The sequence below is a fragment of the Patagioenas fasciata genome, chromosome 1 (assembly GCF_037038585.1).
Source record: "Patagioenas fasciata isolate bPatFas1 chromosome 1, bPatFas1.hap1, whole genome shotgun sequence".
NCBI lineage: Eukaryota > Metazoa > Chordata > Aves > Columbiformes > Columbidae > Patagioenas > Patagioenas fasciata.
Window position 1 is genome coordinate 187,050,822 of NC_092520.1, and position 25,116 is coordinate 187,075,937.

Sequence of the window (25,116 nt, forward strand, 5' to 3'; positions counted from 1 at the left end):
TGAGAATTTTACTAAATACCAAGCATTTATGGAAGAATATTCCTATCCTAGAAAGTAGGAGGAGAGTTTTTTTTGAAATGCTACTCTTCTAATTCCTTCAAACTGTCATTTAGAGCCTCTGGTAAAGGAGTAAAAGGGAGAGGTAATTAATTTAAGACTAGAAAAAGTTGCTGCACTATAGTGAAATCAGAGCACCTTCTATTGTTGAATCAGTTAGAGATTCAATGAAAGTAGAGACCAAGGCTTTACATTTGTAAATTAGTACATCAGTCAGCTCTGTTAAAAGGGAGCATTTCACCAGCTTTGAAGCGTAAATGGATTCATATCATTTAATACTGTAGATATAATTGTATAACACTTACCAGCAACTCTAATTCTTTTTCATCATCTTCGTGATCATCCTGGTTGCATTCTGCATTTTTATCCTTCATATTTTCATTAGCTGGTTTGGTGTCTTTATCTTCTGCTTGTGAATAAACAATGTCTGGGATGTTTGCATCTGAAGAGTTAACAAAAACATACTTGAACCATTTACATGAGGTTGTTTTTCACACTATTTTTTTTTTAATTAACATGTGCAGTAAGGAAGAACTAATTAAACCGGGTGTTGTACCTGAAGTCCTTGAATTATTCCATGTGTCATTGTCAGATGTTGCCAATATTTCTTCTTTGCTGTTAAACAAAAAGAAACTTCCTGTGTTATTCTGCAAAAAAAATATTGTTCTAATTTCTCTTAGACTCAACTGTAAAGACTACTAGTTAATTACACAACATTTTGAATGTTGTTTGATGTTCTGAAAAGAACAGCTTTATAAAAGGTAGGTTTTTTGAGTGACCTGATATTAAGTCTTGGTCAAAGAGAGAATTGGCCAAGAAAATGAAAATGTGTTGACCTTCAGATTACATTGCAAAGCTGATGGGTTTTCCCAGGCCTTTTCTGAGAAAGCAGCACAAAGGTGATTAGATGGGTCAGTGACAGGAGAGCGTAACTTTGGGGTCAGGCAAGGGTCTGGAAGGATATACGTGTTCAAGAAACTGGGCCTCTCTCTTGCTTATATTTTTGAAATATTTGTGTGTATACAGAGATTGCTGGAAAAGTATGTATTTGTTACCTGAAATAAATAAAAAAGATTCTCCCTGTGTGTATACAGTATAAATCCTGTTGCTAAGCTGTGCCTGGCCAGCAGGAATGAATTCTGCTTCCCTGCAGCTGGTGTAATTTCTGTTGTTGCTTTGCTGGCTGTGAAAACAAAGGCCAGGTCCAACATGACAAACATCTACAGAGAGATGCTGAGTGCCTACGGTCCTCATCAATATCAATGCAAAGTGATAGCAGTTTGAATCACGAGGTTATAGGGATGTAACCTTTAGATGAAAAGGAAAAAAAAAAAGTAAAAAGAATGTCACTTATGTAAAATGTAAATTATTATATCACTCCTAATGATTTCTCTATGAGGAGCAATTTTTTTTCTGTAGGTCTTAAGCTATGCGTTTTTCAACCAGCCGTCCACCTCTGTTACTGAAAATTGCTTTCTAATTTTCAAATATTAGTCTTTTCCCTTTCTACTTTATCTTAGTGTCTTTCCTTTGAATTGATATAACATTAACTCTGCCACCTAAATGTTTAATTCAGAATGAGGTTGCTAAATTTATACTCTGTTAAAAGAACCTAGACATCGACTGTCACCAGCTTTTTAAAATCCAACCTTTATAGGGAATGCCAGACTAAAGAATACAGAAGATCGTGTCAGTCTAGCATCTGATCTCTGGCCACCACCAGATACTTCGGGGGAAGATGTAAACTTCTTGTAGGAAAATACTTGGAGTAATTTGCACTACCTTATTACATTTTCTCTTGGCCTTTTGTTGCTAGAAGTTGTCCTTGAGAACAAGATTTAACACCCTCTCAACAGTTCTTTTTCACCCTTAATTGCAATAATGCTGAATATTCTTGCTATCCATATGAATGTCATGTCACACTTGAATTCTGGTACACGCATAAGCCTCCACACGTTTCTCACTCTCCCACTCACACAAAGATTTACTCTCCCCTGCCAGCAGTTGCTATAAACTGCATTTCATCCTGAAAAGGCAGGCAGAGCAAGGTCCCTATTTTCAGTAGATCTGTGGGATTTTTAAGTTAAACCATTAATGTTTATTACTTATACACCATTGTTCTCTTTTTCTTTTTCTTTTTTTTTTAATCTAATCAAATGCTTGCCTTAGTGTTACGTCTTGTTCGAAATTTTCATCTGCCCTTTTGCATCTTTTTCACCCACCTGCTTCCATAAGCCTAGACACTGTGTAGGTTGGGGATTAATCATGACGTAGATGCATTAAAGCATTTAGGTGCTAATACGATGTCTGCAAAACCCCCAAATCAGTAGCCAAGACACACATAACACATGAGCTGAGTCAGTCACCCCAAAATAATGATCCCAAAACCACATGGGCATAGCAGGAAACCTTCTATTGCAATCCAGTGGAGAAAAAAAAAAATATCTCAAAGCTTTGAAGGTTGCTGACTACCTGCAGTGTTCAGCGATGTGGATGCAACTTTTGGGAAGCAGGGATAGCATCCTTTGCTGCTAGAAGAGGCTCACATCTACTTCTTAAAGGAATGGAGTTTGACACGTATTTTTCTTTCAAGAAGCATTCCCAGAAGAAGGGGGTAGATGTTGATGCTCATATCTATCATAATAGTCTACTGGTTGCAAGAGCTCACATCCAACATGAGTGGCAATTTCAGCTTCTATCCAGCCCTGATGTGATTAAAAACACCACAGCACACACACCCAAAAATTACCCACATTACTAGGATGCAGACCATCGGGGGAGAAACTGAAGGGCAGATTTACCTACTGCTCTTGAGGTTGGATATACAAGCAGGATCCTTATTCTTTAGCTTACTCTTCATTCCTTACAGAAAAGAGAAACTGGATTCTGTCCCCTGTTCCCTGTGTTCCCTAACCAATGATTATTTTTGGTTATTTTTCCTTTTCAGTGTAAAACATAGACCAATTCTTTTAACAAGGGTGCTAAGGAGTACTTTTCTGAACCTTTAAATGAACAGGTGTAAAGCTGCTTCAAGCTGAATGCTTATGGGTGTGTACTGGCATGGTGTTTACCTTATCCAGCCTTAGTTGTCTAAGCACCTGTGCTCAGGCAGTCATGTGCATCACCCCTATCATCAGCTGTGAGAGATTAATGCTTCCAAAGGGAGATTCATTCCCTCTGTCAAGGACATCATGAGAAAGATGGAGCGACATATCCTTCCAAGGAGCTTCTCTGCCTCTGGAAGAGATTGACCATAAAGGGAACCTACAGTGACTGCCTTAGGCTGGAGTCATATGTTTTAGATAACTGAAACTGGCTGAGTGAATCTCACTTTTTAACTCTAAATTCAAACTGGAAACTAGATATAGAGTTTTAATGGCTGGGGGTGTAACACAGAGTACATGGTCTGAGTCCCTCAGTTTTATTTTTGTTGTGATCAGAGTTAAATTTGTCCTTAACTCTTGTTCTAGCAGCATCTGGAGACCTGGTCCTCAAGCCTATTTTCACAACCACAACACAGGTAATAAACAGCAATGATTATACAGCCTGACAGCCTGGATCCATGCTGTAAGGCTTGTAACATGAGTTCTTGAATGTTGCACTGAATTTTATGAAGATCGCTGGTTTATAGCCCAGTATTTGCACAGGTCTGTCCTACAAATACCTGGGTACAGTGAAAGTCAGTGTAACAGTTATTTTTTCTTATTTTTCTTCTACATCAGAAATATCTGCCCTCATGTAATTATTCTAGTGGGAAATCTAAAATTAACCTAAATTGAGGATATTGATACTGCAGTCTTTGTGAATCACGAGGACCATAAACCAATAGTAGTTTAACAGCACTACTGCAATCTAAGAAGTGGCATGAAGATGCTGAGACTGTGGGTGGCTACAAATGCAGAACAATCTCAAACATATATATACACTCTGAAGACTTAAATACTCCCCAAAAGCCAATAAAAATTAGCCCTTTCATCAAACAGCAGCAATTAGATGGGAGAAAAACTCTACTATCAAAACAGATCATCATTTGACCACTGTTTTTCCACAGCGTGCTTTCCCCTTGTGGTCCATGGAAAGCATTTGTCTAGTTGGCATGTTTTTTGACTGACTGTTTTTTCTTCACATTTTTTTCTGAAAAACTTGTAGCTCACTATCAGCATTCCATTGTAAAATTTTAAATTATAATATTAATTCAGGTTTTGTTTCCAAAATCAATCATCTCACTGTGTTGTGGGGGTGGTCTAAATGCACATACATTGTGTAGTAAGAGACACCAGATTTGTGTTCATTCAAAAATGGTTTGATTTTGTTTTGTTTTGTTTCATTTTTTAGTGAGCTGGGTATTCTAACAACATAATCTGTAAAAATTAATTATATTAGCTGGCACAGTTTCCCTCCAATGTAAGTACCTGTATACCTGCAGAAGTTCAATTGCCTTTTCTCCTTCAGATGAATGGGGTATATTTTCACAAAGAGCAACAGGAACCTAAGATTTTCTACCAGCTTCAAAAAAATACTTAAGCACATATGATTAATTCTTGATGGAACTAATATTCACTTGGACTGAGCGATAAAAAGAAACCAAGAATGAAAACAGGTTATCACAATAATTTTGCATGTAGAAAAAAAGACGGGAAGTTCAGGGACTAGTTAGCATGACTAAGAGGAATGAGAAGTTGATGTACGTTATACAAAGGAGTTCAGAAATCCCAAAGTTACTTGGAATTTGCATCCCAAACAGAGAAAAATGGTTAAATTTGAATCCTAAAGATGTGAGGAGTAAATAGAGAATATCTAAGTGTTGAGAAAAAAAGATTAATTGGTCAATAAACAATATTGCTTTGACTTCAGAAAGGGTTGGGTTATAGTAAGATATACTAAGGATTTGGATTGCATCTTTTTAAGTTAAACAGGAATTTTTTTAGAAGTGAAGTTTGATCAAGATTTCAGATAACGTACTAATAACCCCACAATGAAAAGTCTTCTAAACTTTCCTACCACGGTGTTAATAGTGAGGCAGAATCTTCTAAGAACAGAGATCTTACAGGGCATCACTCAGAGGAAAAGAGATTTAGAAAATGATACTATTTTATCCAGTCTGGAAGCAGAACTTGGTGTTTAAATACACTCCAGTTAAGACAAGCAGATAATCTCCAACACAAAATACTGAGAGACGGAATAGAAGAAATCACACATTAGTTTAAAATCTTTGTTACTCAAATCTGTCAAATTGGCGCTGATACTACGGCAACAGTATCAGAAGAGCAGGAGAAGTAGTAGCTATATTTAGGAAAAAGAAGAGAAGTAGTGTCGGGGCAACTGCCTGCCCAGGTGTCTTCAAAAAGTTTTCACAACAGATTTAGAACAAAACTTAAATGAGATAATAAATACAGATAAATGGAAAATGGCATAAAAATGCCGATCTCGCCTGATAATATCTGTCTTTGGTAAGATTGCTATATTTCCCTTGTCTAAAAATCAGTTATCTATTCTATCTGGACTCCATTAAAGCATTTGTTGTGCAGCCACAAGGGAAATTTATTAATTAAACTGGAGAAGAGGGAGATGAGTATGAGAGCTGGGCGGTGGGAGAGGGGCTCAGTGCCAAGTGGGGCGGCCCCATGAGCTGCACTGTGCAGAGCTGGCAGACATCACCGAGGAATTGGAGAGGACCGGTCATGTAATCAGGCTTAGTCAGTCATGTTATTACAGACCAAGGCACAAAAAGTCAAAGTTAAATTAAATTCGTAGCAGATAGGATGCTGGGAGACACCACCAACGCAGAAGAGGATTGAAAGAAATGGGTGGCCTGGAGGATCAGAATAATACATAAGGGATAAAATTCAAAATTATAAAGTGCCAGGTTACACATTTGGGGACTAGAAAGAAATTCTGACACAAAATGGGGGCTCAGAAACCGGAAGAAACAGATGAACAAGAAAAATCTGAGTTTGTTTTTTGCAGAAAATGTTTCCAAGGCACCAGTGTGAGCTGGCTGTAGCAACAAGGCAAAGAGAGTTCTGCAGTGAAATGACGGAAAAAGCATTCTCAGTAAAGAAAGACTTCCCGGAAATATTCATGTTGCAGCACCAGACACTAGTAGGAGCTCCACTGGAACATCTGTATATGCTGTTTGAGAAAGATTAATTCAAACTAGAAGAGGTGCAGAAGAGGGCTACAAGACTGGTGGGGTGAAATGTACGTTGACGAAGGAGACAAATGGAGTATTTCTATTTTCAGCCTAGCAAAATAAAGTTGAGAGGAGAAATAAATGTCTTTTATTAATATAGCAAAGGGGTAAATACTGAAAAGGCAGAAGAGATATTAAGCAGCAAGACTTTGTTAATATATTAAGAGAAAAAGTTAAAAAAATGTTGTGGAAAATTAAAAGATCTGTAAACATTAGAAAAGTATATCCTGCAATCTTTCAGTGCAAGTACTAGGCACTTGAAACTGAGAAGGTCTCAGTATGGAAACATGGATATATTTTTGTGAACAGGATTATGCAACACATTTCCTAAGGGACAAGACTTCATGGTCCCATACTCTCAGTCCAGCCATATTTCAAATGCTCCTATGTAGCTATATGCCCCGAGAGTTATGCTTTCAGGAGGGCATATTTCACAAGGAACAGCAGGTGCTTTGGTCTGGTCTGAAACAAGCCTGAGACTATAGCCAGGAGCTACTAATCTCTTCATAATGGGTGAGGTTGTTATAGCTTGTCGTGGTTTCAATTCACACACCAATATTTGGCAGAAGTTGTGTCTGTATATTTGTATAACCTGCAGCACTGTTCACTTTGTTCTGTGTTATATCCATTTATGCTAGATCTGAATACCTAAATCACAAGATACTTATTTTACAGAATGTGGGAAAAGGCTAAAATTGTTGGAGTATGAGTATGGAAAGATGAAAATGTACCTGTAAAACTCTTGAAATTAATGCAACCCGAATAATTTTATACTAACTCACATTTAAAAGAAAATGTGCAAATGTATTATTTAATCTGAAATTTAAAGAGGTATGGAGACCTTAAAGTATTTGAAGAATATATTTCTCAAATATTTAGTTAAAAATATGTAAGAGGGGAAAAAGTTTACAATATAATTTTATTTTAAAATCCAGACAGGCTTAGGCTGTCGCAGAATCTTTCATGCTTCTGGTGGATTCAAATATCAAAACAATCCTCTTCTGCCCTCTAATTGATGCTAAAATGTCCTCATGAAAGAAGCTGGCAATATTGAAGTTGTTAACTAAATAATAATTATATTTTAATTTCAATTCAAATTTCTAAACATAAGAGGAGCCTAATACAGCAGCAACCTTCAATGCAACTAGTGCTTTTGGATCTAATGCAAAAAATAGCTAGCCCTGCTGAAGAATGATGCAACTGGGATGTAAACAAGATAAAAAATCCTTGAAAAGAAGTAGTTAAATGTGTCTGCAATGTTTTACTGAGAAGCAGAAGAGCAAAAAGTAAATTAGTGCAGATAAGTGCTCAGGTTTGAGGTGTCACTGGAGCCAAATGGGCATCCTGCACAGAACTGTGACCCCACAGAGCTGGGAAGAGGAGGGACATGAAGGGAGGGAAGGGCTGGCACTTTGGTTTGGTTATTTTTGTATCATTAGCAGTAGATGTCATGTCAAAAGGAAGCAGGGAAGGAAATAGCTGCATTTATTTTATTTTAAAAAAAAAGCAACAACAAAAATTATTTTAAAAATCTTATGTGCACATTGGAAGCAGAAAGCCCGTAAAAAGTTTGGAGGAATTGAGTTAAAAGGACACTGAGGAGAAACTAAATAAAGGTTTTTTTCACATGTAATTCTGAGCCTCAATAACATCATATGCAATGTCATTCAAAACCCACAAACATGCAACAGAAAAACATTTCTAAGGAAGAAGGAATTTTGGAAAGCATTAGGAAAGACTGCGTATGTGTAAAGTTCTAAACAGAGTGTTAAAGTTCTATTAAATTGTTTGTACAACTCAGTAGAGTAAGAATTCAATCCAATTTTTTTTGTAAACATAACCTCCCGTAAGAGTTGGCTTACTGGAAAACAGCATTTTAAAGGTTGTTCTATTTATAATGGTCTTAAAATATCAGTGAGACAGGGGAGAAAATATTAGCAAAACCAATTCATGAAGAGAAGAAAATGCAAGAAGCAAAGAAACCTGGTACTATATGAAAAAAAATTAAAAACATAAGCTTGATTCTGATCTCATTATCATGGTGAGATTGCCACTGAAGATACACTTTCCCACCCTCTGGGATCTAGATCCAAAACGTGTCCTGACCTCTCCATTGTTGTTTGACAACTTATGAAAGGGGTTCAGGAGCCATCAAGGATCCTGGTGTGGATCTCCAAAGTGCAGACTTTGACTTCTTTTGTGATGGTGTCTCTGTACTATCTCTCTTACCAAATGCATGAACTAAATATTTAACGACTAAGGATAAACTCATTCTTTGACTCCATAAGGCTCAGTCCAAATCTCACTATGAGGACAAGTCTTCTACTGATTTGAATTGATACTCATGTCATCAGCTGTTGAAGTATAGTGTCATAATACAATCACTTCACAAATTCTTATCACATGTGGTTCTTAGTCTTAAGACCTGGTGCTGCCAGAGAATTCACAACCTAGCTCAAGAAGGGGAGGTACAACCTTGGTTTGAAGCCACCTTTGTGCTTCCTGGGTCCTTGCCCTCATGGTGGCACAAGCCAGGGTCCATGAGGTGGTGTGAAGATGACAAGGAGGCTGAGGATTGCCTGCCTGTGCATTGGTGTAAGAGGACATATGCCTTATTTCTCCTCTGGAGAATTTCTGCCAGAAGATACTGTGCCTGTTGGAGATGTGTCAAACAGCCTCTCCACTGGGCAATGCTTGACCTCTTATTTCTGGGTGCTTGAAAACTAAGAAACCACAAAACGGCTGCAGCAGACCCGCATGTGGTGAGACATCTTTACATGCAACCACCTGTGTGTTGTGGGGAAAAGCCATTAAGTGCGTGTTCAGCTTCCCAGGAGCAGACTGGTATCATGTACAGGGGCTCCAGTGCCCAGTGGTGTCCAGCAGTGTTGATCACACTGGAGCCAGCCAGGCTGGTGAGCAGCAGGATCTGGCCTTGCCCAGAGGTCTACCTGCAAGTTGTACCTACTCAGGCTTTGAGCTTCCCATGGCTAAAGAAGACAATGTGCCTTGATGAAGATAAGGAGCAAAATCACAGTTTCAACAGGAACTGGTGCTTATTTCCAATCTGTTTACCTGCACATTTTGTATAAATGAAGGCAGAATATTATTTTTATGAATGGTTTGTTCTCATTTGGAATTGACACTAATGAATGCAAGGCCCTTTCCCCTTCTTGTTTGTATCATCAAATTAATTAGCTCTATTGTGACATCAGTATTTTTCTCAAGCAGTTCAAGGCTTGAGCATTTTTATTTCTTTTTCTAAAGGGCATCTTCAGTGCCCTTTATCCACTATAAGAATCATGCACCACTTTTATTTTTCACAACTAATGCTGTTTATTATAAAAACTGATTGTGATGTGAAGATTGTTATACTGTGTGGCAAATTGCCCAAACAATTACTGTAAATGCATGAGCCATAAACTGTACTGCCAAGGACACTGGTAGGTTAGCTCCTATAAAAGAAACAATTAGAGTCTGAGGTGAAAATAATAGAGATGAGATGACAGTTATTGAAAAGGCAGAACATCCAGTTTAATGTTGTAAATATAGGTTTGTGGATTACACTGATGGTTTTAAAGTGTTCATGGCTTATTGAATGGAATAGAATATTACCTACTTTAGAATGAGGCCATAATTATTATTCCTTTTTAATTGTGATGTCTGATGCATTTGTGAGCAGTTGTTGAGAACATCCTCACATTATACTGATTCTAGTTCTAAATTTTCATCCTGCTCCAAGGGGGTTTTTTTTATTATTATTATTTTACTTTTTTTAGCATTTTGTTGTTCAGGGTCTGTTCTGAATAAAGTATTTTCTCTTGAGGAACTTAGAGTGCTTAGAGGGTTACAGTAATAATTATTTCAGTTTCAGCCTACACACTTCACTGCTTTAAACCATCATTAGAAGTTTCATCCCTCAGCAACTCCTGCTGAGACAGTCTTAAACTCCTAGAAGCCATTAGATAAGAATAGCTTATCTTCATAACAATTTGTATATAAAGGTATTGATAAGAATTTGCTAGCAATTAAGGAAATACATTTTTTCTTAGGAATCATTTAAATACAGAGTAAGGTTTTTCATGATTGCTAAAGAATTTCAATCATTCAAACCAGATTTGCAGGATATGAAGATTAGAGTGCACGAAAAAAGGCAGGCACCCAACAAGGAGACATGTTGCGATAGACTATGTAGATATGAAGAAAATACAGGAAAAGTGACATTACTACATGAGAAATTAAATGGTCCTCTGTTCTTTTAAGGTAAGACATAGGGATAAAACCCAAGTAAATACAGTTTAAATATTAGACCTTAGGGAGAGCACTAAACATCTGGACACAGTATTATTACTGGTCAAGAAGGCAGATGTGCTGGGCACATAAAGTCAGAACTGGGGAGCATTTCCCCAGTTTTGGAGGAGAGGACAGAGTGAGCAGCAGAGCAAAGATGGCAACAAGCAAAAGGCATTTGGTGTCAACACTGCAGCATGTGTGAGCTCTGAAGTACCATCTCCATTAGTAGAGAGGAAAAAAAAAACAAAAGTAGCAAAGTGGCTCTGAAGGAAAGTTGCAAAGAAACTAAGTGCTTGGTTGCACCACCTTCCTTTCAGGGAAATGCTCTAAGTCAATTCCAGGCTTTTTTCTGCTGTTAAGAGCAGCTGATCTTAATGCTACGTAGGGGCATCATAGCTGTGCTGGAAGCTGACAGTGCTGGTCTGAAGTTGAGGAAGATGCTGGGAAGCAGAGCTGGGGAGATGGCTGGGCTGTGGGCCAGGGCAGGTGGCTGTGTCCATGGCCTAAAATAACTGCCTTCTGTGAAAACTCAAGGTAAAGTCCTGGGAACTAGACCTTAGGTGCAGCAGAAACCAACTCAGTTGCACAAATTACAGATAGACCAAGGCTGCAAAGAGCAGTGTGAGCATGGCGTGGAGCACTGCTGTCCATGCTGGCAAAAAGCAGACAACTGAAGCTCGGTGAGCACCATTCCTCAGTTCTGAGCTCCTAACGCACACATCTGGACTTCTACTTGCCAGATGGCTTTACCTGAAAATATGACCAATTCCTAACTAAGAGAATTTCAGCTTCAAATGATCCCGCCTTAGGGAGATGTCATATTATGTGTGCCTGAACCACGACTCTGCCATTACATGTCATCTGTGGCAGTATCATTGTTTTCCGCTTACATGTTTATTTTTTTCAGGGAGTATTTAAAAGATAAAAGCACAACAGAAAAATAACTTAATTTAAACAAGGCAGAAACCAATAATTTAAATTACATTGTGAGATTCTGAACAGACCACGCAGGAAAATATTCAGAAATTAAAGCAAAAGCTGCAAAGAAAATCAACAGCCATAAATGAATAGCTGTGTGAACATTAAGTAGAAATTACTAAATAATGTTTTAAAATATTATGCCATTACAAGTGATCCTATTAGAACAAAAATGTACATCAAATCAGAGCCCTTATTACAAATCTAGGCAAGATTGATTTTCTTATATGACCTTCAATTTCCAACGGTGTTAGAGAAGGTTCAATCCAGTTCCTAGTAAATAAGTGCCACCAAACAAACAGGACTGACACTAATTAGCTCCCTTGTTGATAGTCAGGACACAGAGGATGAAGGCAGGGAGATGGAGTGACCCGCTCATCATTAGAGCAGTGGGTGAGGATATTCGCATGCTGCTGTGGCAATTGAGGCCTGCACTGCAGCTGCCATTTTGAAACTATGCTGTGAATAGGAGGCTGCATTATACAGAGAGTCAGTCTAGCTGCCTTCACAAGTATTTTGCATTAAAATAGAGCCATGACGAACCCCTAGTTAAATGTTTGAAATCTGAGGAAGGGAATATTAATCTGTGGTATTTCCCACCTTGAGGAAATTCCCCTTGGTTTTGGGCATCTCATCTAAGTAAAGGAGCTGATATCAGAAAAGGAGAAAAGGTGGTCCTGCAAAAGGACAATAAAGGACTGTCAGGAGCTTCTAAACAAGGAGAAATTGGAAAGGCAGTTTGGAAAGTGAAATGGAAAAAGATGCTTAGAATAAGCAGTATGTAGTATGATGATTAATAGTATCGAGAGGGACAATTGATCAAGAGAGAAGCTGTAAGGGAATTTGAGTGTTTTTTTTTCAGAAAAGATAATTCCCAGTAGGATTCAGGCAATGTTTGTAATAAACCTATTTTTATTAAGATTATTGGATTGGTGCTATCCAGGGGATTATATTTTCCAATTACTAATATTTTCATTTTTCAGTCTTAGTTTATGATTGGAGTAGGGACATAGGTGGCACAGAACAAAATGCATTGGCCTGGTTTGGGATGAGAATAATCATAGCCTCAAAGCAAACAGAGTCCCAAGAAATTAGTCTTTATTTTCTAGCTCATTAAAAAAGACCTTGAGTTTTAACAGCAAAACATTCATACAATTTTTTTTTTTTTAATATAAATGTATATCTGTCCATTTGAAGACTTTAGTGCTATGCAGTCTGAACTAGGAGCTGAACACCTATTTTGTGTCAGACTCAGACCTTTAATATAGCCCTATCTATCCCCAAATCTCATTAGTATAGGTATGAAGACTGAAAAAAACCCATGTATTATAAGTCTGTTATACCTCAAATTAATGTACAGCAAATATGAACAGAAATATTGCAACTTTTTTCAGCAACTTTTTATACCTCTGCCATGATTGTTGTACCTTATTACATTATCCACATAACAATGTTGAAAAGAAACCAGTTTAGTCTTGTTACACAACTGTTTTACACACGGATTGATCAGAAGATAGTTAAAGTCCTTCAACAGAATGGGCTGACTACTTCAGAAACAGAGACTTTCTTTAGGAAAGATTCCCCTGGACAGGGATGAAAGATCTAGTGACAACTCCATTGTGCATTAGTAAAGTAGGACCTTACTATTGGCATTACCTATCTCCTGGGCAAATAGGTTGAAAAAGAGGAAAAGGTGAATGAGGAGTCATATTTCCTGACGGCTAGGCTTGGCCTAAAGTCAGAAGATATGCTTCCGAAGTTGCTATTTTGTCTGGAAGGGGCATGATCTAGTATCAAAATGTAGAAAGAAGTTGAGGGCAGACTGCTCTGTTGTTCTCTTGCTTATTTCTCCCACTGTTTTAAAAGATGGAGGGAGAGAAAAGCAAGTACCATCAACAGGTCTTGTACTTCTCTCAAGATGGTGTCAGTTTTGGATACATCTGAGAGTAAAAAGACCTTAGCTCACGTGGCACCTGGTCTTTCCCTGGATCTCACATGGAAAAAGTAAAGAAGCAGCAGTTCCCTACTGGCATGTCAGAAGAGATTCATTTCCTAGAGGCTGACTGCAATATGCTGAGGCATGTAGGCAAGAAGCTGACAGATGCCTCAGAGAGACTGTAGATAGATAAATGGCAGTCAGGTGAGACTAAGACATAGATACCACCCGCGGGGAGGAGAACAGAATGGGTGACCACAGAAAGCCTTAGCCAGTCGTTCTTGAGAGAGGACAACTATGATCTAAATCTTGGAAAGCAATTGTAAATTCAACAAGTACCTCAAGAGGATAAAATTCCCAGGTGATATCATGACAAGAGGAGACTTTTGTAACCTTTTATTTCACATGCTGTCCTACTAGCACACAGCGAGAAGGCAGCTGTGTGATAGATATCAATATTTCTATCAAGAAGACCTGGAATATAACCTAGGAGGAACTGGTGCAGATTTACTAGAGTAACTGGAGAGAAAGAAATACTGACAAACTCCCTAAGCCTCTACCATAATATGAAGTGATCCAGGTTTGGACAACTTATGTTTATTGTCCAGCAGCCATAAACATTATTGCAGGGACAATAATCATCCATCAAAGCAAAATGTAAGTGCAAATCCATTTGGTGTACCTATGTGCAAGGAAAGAAGGACCTGTCAGCTCCACCTAGTTCATATTCAATTGTGTAGCTCAGTGCTCTTCAGTGCTCTTTTGGACTCTATTAGTAACCAGCAGTAATAAATCTCTGGGTTTAGTGTCAGAGTATCAGCTGGTTCCACAGATCAGGAGGAGAGTGGAGACACAGTTAGAAAACCAAGCCCCCCATTATGCTTTGGCATATCAAGTAATATTTTCCTGTGTGTCACTGAAAGCCTAGGGATCAAATAGCCACTTCTACCGTGCTCCCCTGGTATTCAAAAGGTCTTATCTCTTCCTTTGCCCTAAAGCAGGGACTGCATTTGACTTGCAAAGTATTTGTTCGGACCATTTTTGTACCTTTTGTAACTAGAAGATAGTCCATATTTTATGTTAAAAATACAGTGGGCAATTTGTTCTCTGGACTTACACTGGAGCTGAATCAATTGCTTCGATTTCAGAGCTGCAGTGCTGTGACTGGATCATGGCTTAAAGTTCATAATCAGAATAAACAGCTCAAATGACACTGGTAGTGAATGCAATGATTAAATATGACTCCAGTGCTCTCAGTTAATGTTTCACTGACTTTAAGCCTCTTTTTAAGACTAACATTTAGCCAAGTCAAGGTTAATGTAATGGAACTTTTTTTTCTTTTCCCAACTGAACATTTATGAACTGTGATACCTGAAGAGTGGACAGGAGACAGCATATTGAAATGGTCATTACCAGCCTGGTTCGATTTGCAAAACAGATATCTTCCTAAACAAAACAGTCATTGAACAATGGAATACAAGAGTTCATTGAGCAATAAATTTCTATGTGCCTGAAGGTCACTAATCAGTTATCAGAAAGAGCATAGAAACAATCTCCAGTCCTGTAAAAATTAACAGTCGAGGACCGTTTTGCACATGCAGAGTTCTACAAAGTTCAGTGAGACTCCTGATCTTCATTAAATTATTTATTGTGCTTCTTGCAGGATCAAGCCAGTTGCTGAATTAAGAATCTCTAAGAGTCAGTTGTAATAGTGTTACAGTATTGGTATATATTTAAATAAGTTGATGAAATTGTAGTAACTGCAAGAAAAATCTTACAAGTATAAAGCAAATCAATGCACGTATAATTACAAATACTATTTATCATACGATTGAGAGATGACACTCAGATTACAAAGTATCGGTTTTATATGGTTTTATGCAAACAAGTGAAAAAGCTTTATAGCAATCAATATTTCCCATACATTAGAACACAATTTTCTGTTCTGTAACATTGGCAAGAGCAGGTTCTAAGGTGGATCATGCAAGTGAATGAGAAAACACTGATTTTAAGATCCAGAGTAGATACTATGCTGAGATTGCCAGTAAAGCAACTTTTTCATATGTTGTTACTTCAAAGTTTTGAAACTTCTTTCATACTTCAAGAGCAACAAATGGATGGCACAGGGGTAGCACAGTTCACAACCACCAAATGCAAAAATGAGAAAGTTTTTTCAGTCTTCAGGTACTCTCCAATTAGGAGACCACAAGCATATTTAACAGGTGCCGATTTGCTCTGTGCATAACATCCTCATCAGTAACTTCCACCTGTTTCTTCAGCACTTCTGTGATAACATTCGTGCCACTAACTTTGATATCTATCTTTAGGGTCTTTAATATATTCCATAGTTCAAATAGTAAGCATAGCCAGTTTTTAAAATACTATGATTACACACAGAAAAAAGAACACTGAGCATAGTTCCTGGCCAAGTAGGATTGTTCCCTGTAGAACATTTTTAAAGTTAGCTTATTTTAAATTGCTTTGGAGAGTAAGGCTGCAGCAATTTCCTTAAAAGATAATTCTAGAATCACTATTAAGAAACATTACTAATAGCCTCAGTTCCACAGCTTGCTTGTATCCTGCTTGTCTGAATAATGTATTTTAGATCACCTTAGATAATTATCCTGTGTCCCCAGTAATCATGGTCCTCAAGTACCTTATTTTGGTGCTACCTACTTGTACAATTGACAAAGACTGGCAATGACCAGGATGCAAGCGAAGGGCTGGGAATACTAGGTCAGCTTGAACAGCAGAGCAATGCTGCCTTTAGCTGGCTCCCTGTGAATGGATAGCTTCTCTAGCAGCTGCTCTCCTGGTAAAAGCAGTGACTGCAGTCACTTCCTAATAATAGTCATAAACTTTAGTCAAATCCCATATCTGTATGCTGATCAAGGTGCAACTTGTGACTTGAGATGTCAGAAACAACCTTGAGATTAAATAGCAGTACACAAGGAAGATGTGTGTTTTAACACCTTTTCTGCTCTCCTTTTCCCTTTTCTATTATGATGTGCAATAATCAAAAGAACAAGGATTAAAAGGGAATATAATTTAAATGCTGTATTTTAAATGGACCAGCTGGGAATTACACAGTTGTTCCTCATAGCAAAGTATATGTGAAGCTATTTCCAAACACCTCCTCAAAAGTCTGTGATTTTTTTAGTCACATCAGGGGTTTGTGGGAAAAGCTGAGAGGTGCTGATGCAGAACTGCACTTCTTGGGGCAACCGAGGCACTGGTCTGCCATCTGTACAGGGAAAACTGACCGAGAACAGTGCAGTCCTGCCAGGCTGGATCTTCAGCAACTTACTTCCTTTGCCTTCCATCAGAAAGGTGATGAGACAGCAGCTGAAGATAGGAGAGTACTCATACACAGAAGAAATTTTCTTACTGGCAATTGCTTTCAGACCATTCAATATTTACACTGCTGAAGCTGGCATCAGCAGCCCACAGACCTGGGGTTTTTAACCTCTTCCTTCTCATCATGCATTGTACATAGAGCAGCTCTTGTACGAGACATCACCCTAGCTTGTGTTCTGTTTTAAAGTGGCATCATGGAGGGAAGTGAATTGATGCACTACCATTCAAAGAAAGGTACAGTCTGGCAATTATGAAAAAAAAGCACAGGACCAACATCAGTTCATCACTTGTGGGCTCAGAGAGGTAAGAGGCCGATAACTCTAACAGTACTCATAAAAATACTAGCTTCCTCCTTCCTTGTCAGAGGTCAGAAGTCCAAATACATGTTTTACCCTTTTGTAAAACAATTCTCATGCTTATCAGCCATTTTCCTTCTGCTCTTGCTTCCGCTGCTCGCTTGAGAGATGGCAAACCAGGACCAAGCACAGAAATGGGGCGCAGCCTCAACAGTGTCGGGGGAAATGGTTTGCAGGTCGTTATCACTGTGCCATGCAGCATGATCTATAGGAGTTTGCCTCATGCAACACCCCACCAGTCCCTGTCTGATCAGACCGATGCAGGAGCCTGGGGTCCACAACCAAATCATCTGGTCCAAACCTGAGGACCAGGAAAAATTTGTGTTCAGAATCATTATCCATGTCCCAAAAGCACAAGAGTCAAACAAAAAAAAAAAGAGTAGAGCCGATACAATTCATATACATTTTTTTGAATGGTTAGATATATGTGTATATATCAGGGTTGTCTACTGGCAGAAGGTCTCTCTTCCTTAGTGACAGCCTTAAAATTTTAGGAATCAATTTTTTTCCTCAAAATATATTTACAAGTGTGTATAAATCAAATGCACACTTTCAGATAGACTAAAACATGAATGAATTAATTCACACATTATTTTTTTCACAATATATTTTGTGCCTACGAATTCTTCCAAGATTTTTTTAAAACACAAAAATTGTTAAAATTTATATTGGAAAGAATTCTGGCTTGGAAAAATACAGTTAGAAGTAAATAATTTATGAAACTTTAAGAGAATACACTCTATTCATGTCTAGACATAGAATCAAAAGCAAATAAGGCATGGAATGAATAGGCAGGATTTTAAGTCATGCGTTTCTGAATATCCAAATCTAGGCAGTTTTCAGCATTAAATATTCCATGCAGTTTTGCTTTTGGTATGATTTTTTTCAGGTGCAGCTTTTGAGAGTTAAGTCAATTTTTATTTTATTTCTTAATATTGGTGTTAGAAGCCACCCCATCACCCTCATTCACACAATTTTGTTCTGGCTCATATTCTGAAGGGTAGCATGATAGCCATATTGTGTTTCCTCAGTAACTTCCTCTGAAAGTGCATATTATTCCTTTCACTTAACTAACGCAACTAATCCTCACTAATGACATTTAATGAGCCACACAAGTATGCCCTAGAGTGGATCGGACTCTCTGCTTAAAAAACACAATTGTTTAACAGTCCTATATTTTAACTGAAGAGGTAAATTGAACATTTTAAGAGAAAGTATAAATATCTCAGAGCCAAGATCTAAAAGAGAGAAAGAGAGAAAGAGAGAGAGAAAGAGAGAGAGAGAAAGAGAGAGAGAGAGAGAAAGAAAGAGAGAAAGAGAGAAAGAAAGAGAGAAAGAAGAAAGAAAGAGAGAAAGAGAGAAAGAGAGAAAGAGAGAAAGAGAGAAAGAGAGAAAGAGAGAAAGAGAGAAAGAAAGAAAGAAAGAAAGAAAGAAAGAAAGAAAGAAAGAAAGAAAGAAAGAAAGAAAAGAAAGAAAGAAAAAGAAAGAAAGACAGAAAGAGAAAGAAAGAAAGATATGTTTCTAAATTTTAAATAGTGGCCTAAATAATCCTGTTAAAATACCTTTCTATTCAGATTATTATGAAGAAATATTTAAATTAAGTTGTCCGGTTCGTGGGCATGGATAGCAATATTTCTTATTTGCATATTTATTGTGTAAATCACAGCTAAAATTGTTATTAGTTCTGAGTATATCTGTTTGCATTGCTGCAGCTCCTAAAACAAGCTAGTTATGGTCCAGGACCTCCACTTTGCTAAACATTCTATAAACATCCAGCACAGCATATATGTATATATATGCTGCAGAGCTTATCATCTGAACATAAAACAAGAGGTGAGAAAGAGACAGGCTGATGGAAGAGAGCAGAGAAACAGGCAGCAGTGTTCAACGTGATATGAAGGAGTCATAGCATAACAGCAACCTCACTTTGCCAATTTTGGGGGGTTTGTTTTTCTTGCGCTTTTTTCTGGAGATCAAAGTAAAGGAGTTTTAATGAGGGTCTGAAGGAGAATAATGAGGTACTTTTGCAGATGTCTGCAGGGTGTTCCTCCTCACTCAAAGGGGCAACATGTACAAAGACACTTTGAAAAACAAGTGAGCAATGGAGGTTGGCATCTTAGTTCTTTTGAAAGTAGAGGCCCTGATGCTGACCTCATTTACACTGGTGAAAGCTGTAACTCCTGTGAAGTCAATGAAGTCCCTGTAGCATAAAATTGGTCCTGGATTACAACCTGCCAGAACTGTCTTTCAGAAGCCTTGGCGACCACTGAAACCATATTCCAAAAATACTTTCAGCTCATTTTTGCATTTTCTGTAAGGTCTCCTTACATCCTTCTGCCTCTAAAGAAGGTCTTGAAAGAGCACGTTAGTTAACAGTTTCCCAAATACATGTAACAGATCTTAATGTAAACAGGAATCTGACCACTTTGATTTTAATATCACAAATATACGTGTGTATGTTAATATATGAACAAATATGCACACATATATGTACATATACATATATATTTATGTATATACTCACACACACACATATATACATATAGACATTCCTCTGCAGCCTGATATGGAGGCAGACAACTCTACATTTTGTTTAGAGACAAGATGATTTTATCTTGAGAAGTAGACATGTTATCTCCTTTCCCATTTTTTTTAAATACCTGTCTGCCTGACTTACGTGTAGTACTTTTAACATATAGATGTAACAGAAGAAACATTTCTACAACTTATGCTAGCACTAGGCATGTTACAGGAGACTTCAGGGAATTAAACTCTTTGGAGTCATTTGACCTTAGATTCTCAATTGTATCTAAAGTTGCAGGTCAGCCCTGAAAGCATCTGGAAGCCCAGGACTCACTAAATTTAGAGTCAGCTCTCCACGTCCATCATCTGCTCCATGTGGGCTACCTGAACTCAAGCTGAAGTCACACTGCCTGCATATGCCTGTGGTACTTGATATCACAGCCCTTCTGCAAGGCACTTCAGACTATCTTATTTACCCAGAATGAGTCATGTGACACTTCTTAAAGGACAGATACAACGTACAGACTTGGGCATAAATGTCAGGATCTGACCACACGGCACGTAAAGGCATCATTCCCTTTGCTCTGACGTACCGGGATGTTCCCCCATGGAAGCATCATCATGGTGGCCCTAAGGCTGGCCCAGGAGATGCTTACCAGGATAGCTTTGTGGACTGGCTCTGAACGAGGCCTCGGGTTAGCAGAGGCTGCTCTTACACCTTGGTGCTGATACAGGGACTAATGCTAATTGCACGTTTCTCCTCACAGGGTTGACGTGTGATTCAGGCTGGTAGAGGCTCAGTGCACTGAGTGTGAATTTTGGGAAGGAAATTTTGCACAAGGGAAGCCCTGGCTGTCTCCTCCTTAAGCTCCCTCCACTGCAGCAGTTTGATTTTGTTCCCCATTCCCCACTAGTTCAGTCCAGTGCAAGAGCACCAGGGAAATTACATGGCACAGTGTTACCTGGAAAGAGTACAGGAACTAAAAACTCAACATGGATTTAGTGCTGGGATCTAAGTATTGCAAAGGACACTGCAGGTAAAATATAGATGTGATTATGCAGAACTCCAACTGATCTACAGCAAATTTGGTGAGCAAAAAATTGAGACTTAGATCTTGTTGGGCAATATTGCTTTGCTTACAGAAAGAAGTTAAAAACAGAGTAGGAAGTCAAAAGTTACTGTTCCTGAGTGTCCCTCTTCATGTGCGGCTAAGTTACCAGTTACCTAATGCCACTTTACTGTACTTGCCTACATTTACTTAGAATAATATGGGACATATTCTATATATTTTTTCTTTAATATATTACCGGTTCTGCCTTATAGATCATTATTAATTTCACTATTTGTGAAATAGAAACATTAACCAGTGACAGGAAAAAATAATTATTACCCTAATATACAATGCGCAGAACAGCCCAACAACTTCCAGAAAAGTTTGTGCCAGCTATTCTAATTGCAGCAGGATCCTCCTCTGAATTTCCAGCTTCCTGAACCACCAGTGCCATTTCTGCTTCAGTAATTGCATGTAGAGAGTGAACCATGATATAACTCATGTGAAAACCCAGGATTTGCTTTACTTTTAAATTTTTGTTGACTTACCAAGGAAGTGGATGTAAAGCATTTTAATTGTACAGCTACCTAAGTCTGGAGTAAAACTCTCACTGATATCAGCTCAATTTAAACCTTACAAAGATCAGATTTGGTACACAATGCATAATTTACATACCCTCACATTACGTTTCAAATGAGTGGCATGCATGCCATATATTAAAACTACGATACTAACAAATCTGCCTGAAGAAAACTACTGGCTTATATATATAAGAGCTTTACTGCAAACAAATCTCCATCTAATTTATCATTTAAAAAAAAAAAAAAAAGAAGAAGAAGAAAAAAATATAGGCAGTCTTAGTTCCAACAAGCACACTTAGAACATTAGAATTAGCCATCTATATTGTAAGTTACTGAAGTTAAGGTATAACCTCACCTGCTTTGTGATGTCTTTAAGCATCCTTTAAGATGTCTATCAGTAACCTCTTTTTGTGGTTTATTATCCACCTTGGGTGCAGCTTCTTTCTTGTGACAAATCAGGGTGTAATTTTTGTCGTCATTGTTTGCCCAGAAGGTACCAACCGATGTCTCGTAGCGTATACAGAACTCCACCTTGGTTCCGTCTTTCTGGTAAGGAGGCACCAAAGAAATCTTAAAGCAGAACTGATCCGTTTCATCACCACAAGAATTAGGCATGAACTCTGCAAGGATGTCGTAATAACTGAGCCAGTTATTCAGTGTCATTCGAACATACACCAGTTTTTCAAAGGATACATTGAGGACTCGTATAATGCCGTTCATACAGGTAATCCCCGGCAGGAACACGACTGACTCCAAAAGGACTTTCTGCTCTCGAACTTTTTGCAAAAGTTCTTCTTGTGAAGCAGGTAACGTAAACAGTTGAGAGAAATAATATTCCTCCTGAGGGAAAACTTCATCTTCTATCTCATCATTTTGTCCTGTATTTGGAACTTCCCAGGTATCAAACTCCTTAACAGATACAAGATCAAACCCAAATGCATCAGCAAATGAAACTTTTCTTGCAATGGTGGTGGGGGTATCTGCCTCCTCTTCCTCTGAAGAAGCAGAATTCCTCCTTCGGGGAAGTGGAGAGAAACGAAGTTTAATGCTAGGTTTAACATCTTCATCCTCTGAAGAGAAATCATTAACAGCGGGGACTTCTAAAAAGTTAGCCCTGCTAACCTGACTAGGTCCTTCAGAAGACTCCATTGGGCTCTCTGATATAAACTGAGAGACAACTGTACAGCTAGTAGCAGTTGATATTTGAGACACTGTGGTTTAAAACAGGATTAATGTTACAGTTGACATTGCAAAAGGGAGTCAGGCCTATTAATAGATGCTATGATGGGTGAGCTATGTTGGCCTGTTCTCCATCTGACAGTATTAGGTGTTATAATTTCAGTGATACATTTCGAATATTGCATTCCCTATTTTTATGTGTCTCTACATGTTAAGAAGAAAAATAGTATTTAAAAACTAACTTTTTTGCATTGTTAAACTGCAGAAATCAAGCTATTTTAGTTGATCAAGTTATGTTGCACAACGAATTCAGCATATTACACAAATGAGGAGCTATTCATCTCTGACTAGCACGTATTCCTCATTAGGTAAATAGTTTCTATACCGTAAACTATTCCTGCATAAATTTTCAAGGCCATTTTTTTACAGTGTTTTCAGATATAAAAGTGCAATGTCACATTCTGCCCTGGCTTTGTACCATGCTAACTCAATGGGCCAGATCCTAGGACTATGCCAGCTTTTTCTAACTAAAGATTAGCTATCACAATCTAAATGGAGTATGCATGCTCTAAAACATTGAAGTGAGTACACTGGAGATGAACTTGTAACTCACCATTGTAAATATGACTGAATTCACCACTAATTACATTATGAAATCATCTAGTGCTAGACTGCATTTAGCATCATCCAGCCAAATGGGGAGAAAAGCAATTCATAGAATTAATCTGTGCAGCCAACCCTGAAACACAAATCCTGTGCCACACAGCTATAAACAGGAGGAAGAAACACACTACATTGTTTAAAGGGTTTTCAACTTTTGTGCGGAGTACCTTCCCATGATAGGAAATTAAACCCTGGCTTTTCAATCCACTTAATTAGCCGACATTTGGCTTTTACTTTTATGGCATTCCATGCATGGAAATACGCAGTCTTTATGGGACAAAGATCATGAACTCGAAATGTCACCTTTTTCCTTCATATTGCTTAACCTTGCCTATGTCCCCTGTGTCTGCCTCAAAGGATACACCTACACTATAACCTAATAGCACAATACAAGGTAAGAAATATGACAGGACTTGTTTGGAATTAGGCATGTCAGAGACTGACAGCATTAGTGGCATCATCACAGATTTCAGCAACAGGTTAGAAACCTGACTCTTCATACACATTTTCAAATGGCTCAGGACTTGCAGGTCACCTTGAATACTTTCCCCTGTTGTTAGGGTGACACTGGTAACTTTAAAGCTGATCTGGGTATGTCTGTTACCAGACAGCAAGATAAACCACATCTTTCTTGAATCCCTTTTTCTAATGAGGCATTCTCCCACACCATGAGAGCATCTCCAGTTCTTTCCATTGCTTCTTCATCTTTACCTCTCAATAGCTGTCCCATCTGCTACTGTAAAAATGTTGACACTTGTCTAGTAGCATCATACTTTGAGACAATGGCATATAAGGGGAGATTTATAAAATAGCTTTCTACCTTGAACTATATAATGTCTACAACAGCTCATAAACTTTGGGGATATTACTGATTTTGGACCAGTATTGTAAGATGCCATACTTCTCAACAAGGCCTAGCAGTAAAAAGTATTCAAGATTTCTTATTTAAAAATAGATGATAGTGCTATCCAGCCATGTATTCATGATTGTATAAGAAAAGAGTGAGATCTCCAGAGCTTCCCCCATGGAAGAGTCCACAGTTTCTCTCACTTGGTGGGATCCCAGAAACATCACTTCTGCCTACTCCTGCTTACTGCTCTACACATAGCTGCAGAGCTGATTTTCTGCATGCACATTTTGGCTTTGTATTGTGTGAATTAGGTTGAGTTTGGCAAATGAAGCTTCTTGCTGTAACGGCAACTCAATTTCTTCTGTCAACACAATCTAAGAAAACACTACTCACTAACTGTGCAAACAAGGAGAACTTATTTATGACATTGTTACCATAATGGTTACACCTACTTATGTGAAAAGCCATTTCCCCGTTTTCATTCTGTATGTTTCTTTACAAAAAACCGCACAAACAAATGCAAATGGGAAGGTAACTATCTCGGTGGACTCTGGGGGGTCATAGAGGTAAGAGATGCAGGAAGGAGAAGGACTGCCCACCAACTACACTTGGGGGAAGGATAGGTGTATTTCAGACCAAAGCATGCTTTGAGAATGGGTTTATTTCCAGTTGAAAATGGAAGGAGAAAAGCAGAAAAACTATGGAAACTATTACTGCTGCTACACTTTATGAAAATAGGTTGAAGTCCACTTAAAGAGGGTTTTGATCTGTTGATTGTTTTTTGTTGTAATGTGTTCTCTTAATGCTTGGTGAAACCAAACAGTAATTTGTCTTAGTCTAGTCCAGCACCAGTTCAGTCAAGGAAACTCTTTCAATTGGCTCCAGCAGGTACTAGGCTAGACATTCTGCCCAAGTCATCTAATCACTACATGCCATGACTAAGGCTGCAGGATGTTCTGAAAACAAAAATGTATTCAAATGTTTATTTTTTAAACCGAGTAATATTAGTGACTTTAACTGACTCAGATTATTCTACCTGTAACCTGTCTTGCCATTCATTGAGTTCAAACCCCTTATTTCCATAATGGATCTAAAGAA

At 38.2% G+C, this 25,116-nt stretch overlaps 1 protein-coding gene across 1 annotated transcript in view; it reads right to left on the reverse strand.

Annotated features, from left to right (window-relative positions):
- Positions 1-22,499, reverse strand: part of PPP1R3A (protein phosphatase 1 regulatory subunit 3A) — a 34,585-nt gene extending 12,086 nt beyond the window's left edge. Inside the window, exons 1-3 of the mRNA XM_065861086.2 lie at positions 21,682-22,499; positions 614-672; positions 363-499 (exon numbers count right to left, since the gene is read on the reverse strand). Coding sequence (XP_065717158.2) covers positions 363-499; positions 614-672; positions 21,682-22,475 — 990 coding nt within the window. The 5' untranslated portion in view covers positions 22,476-22,499. The remainder of the gene's footprint in view (positions 1-362; positions 500-613; positions 673-21,681) is intronic.
- Between the last annotated feature and the right edge of the window lie 2,617 nt (positions 22,500-25,116).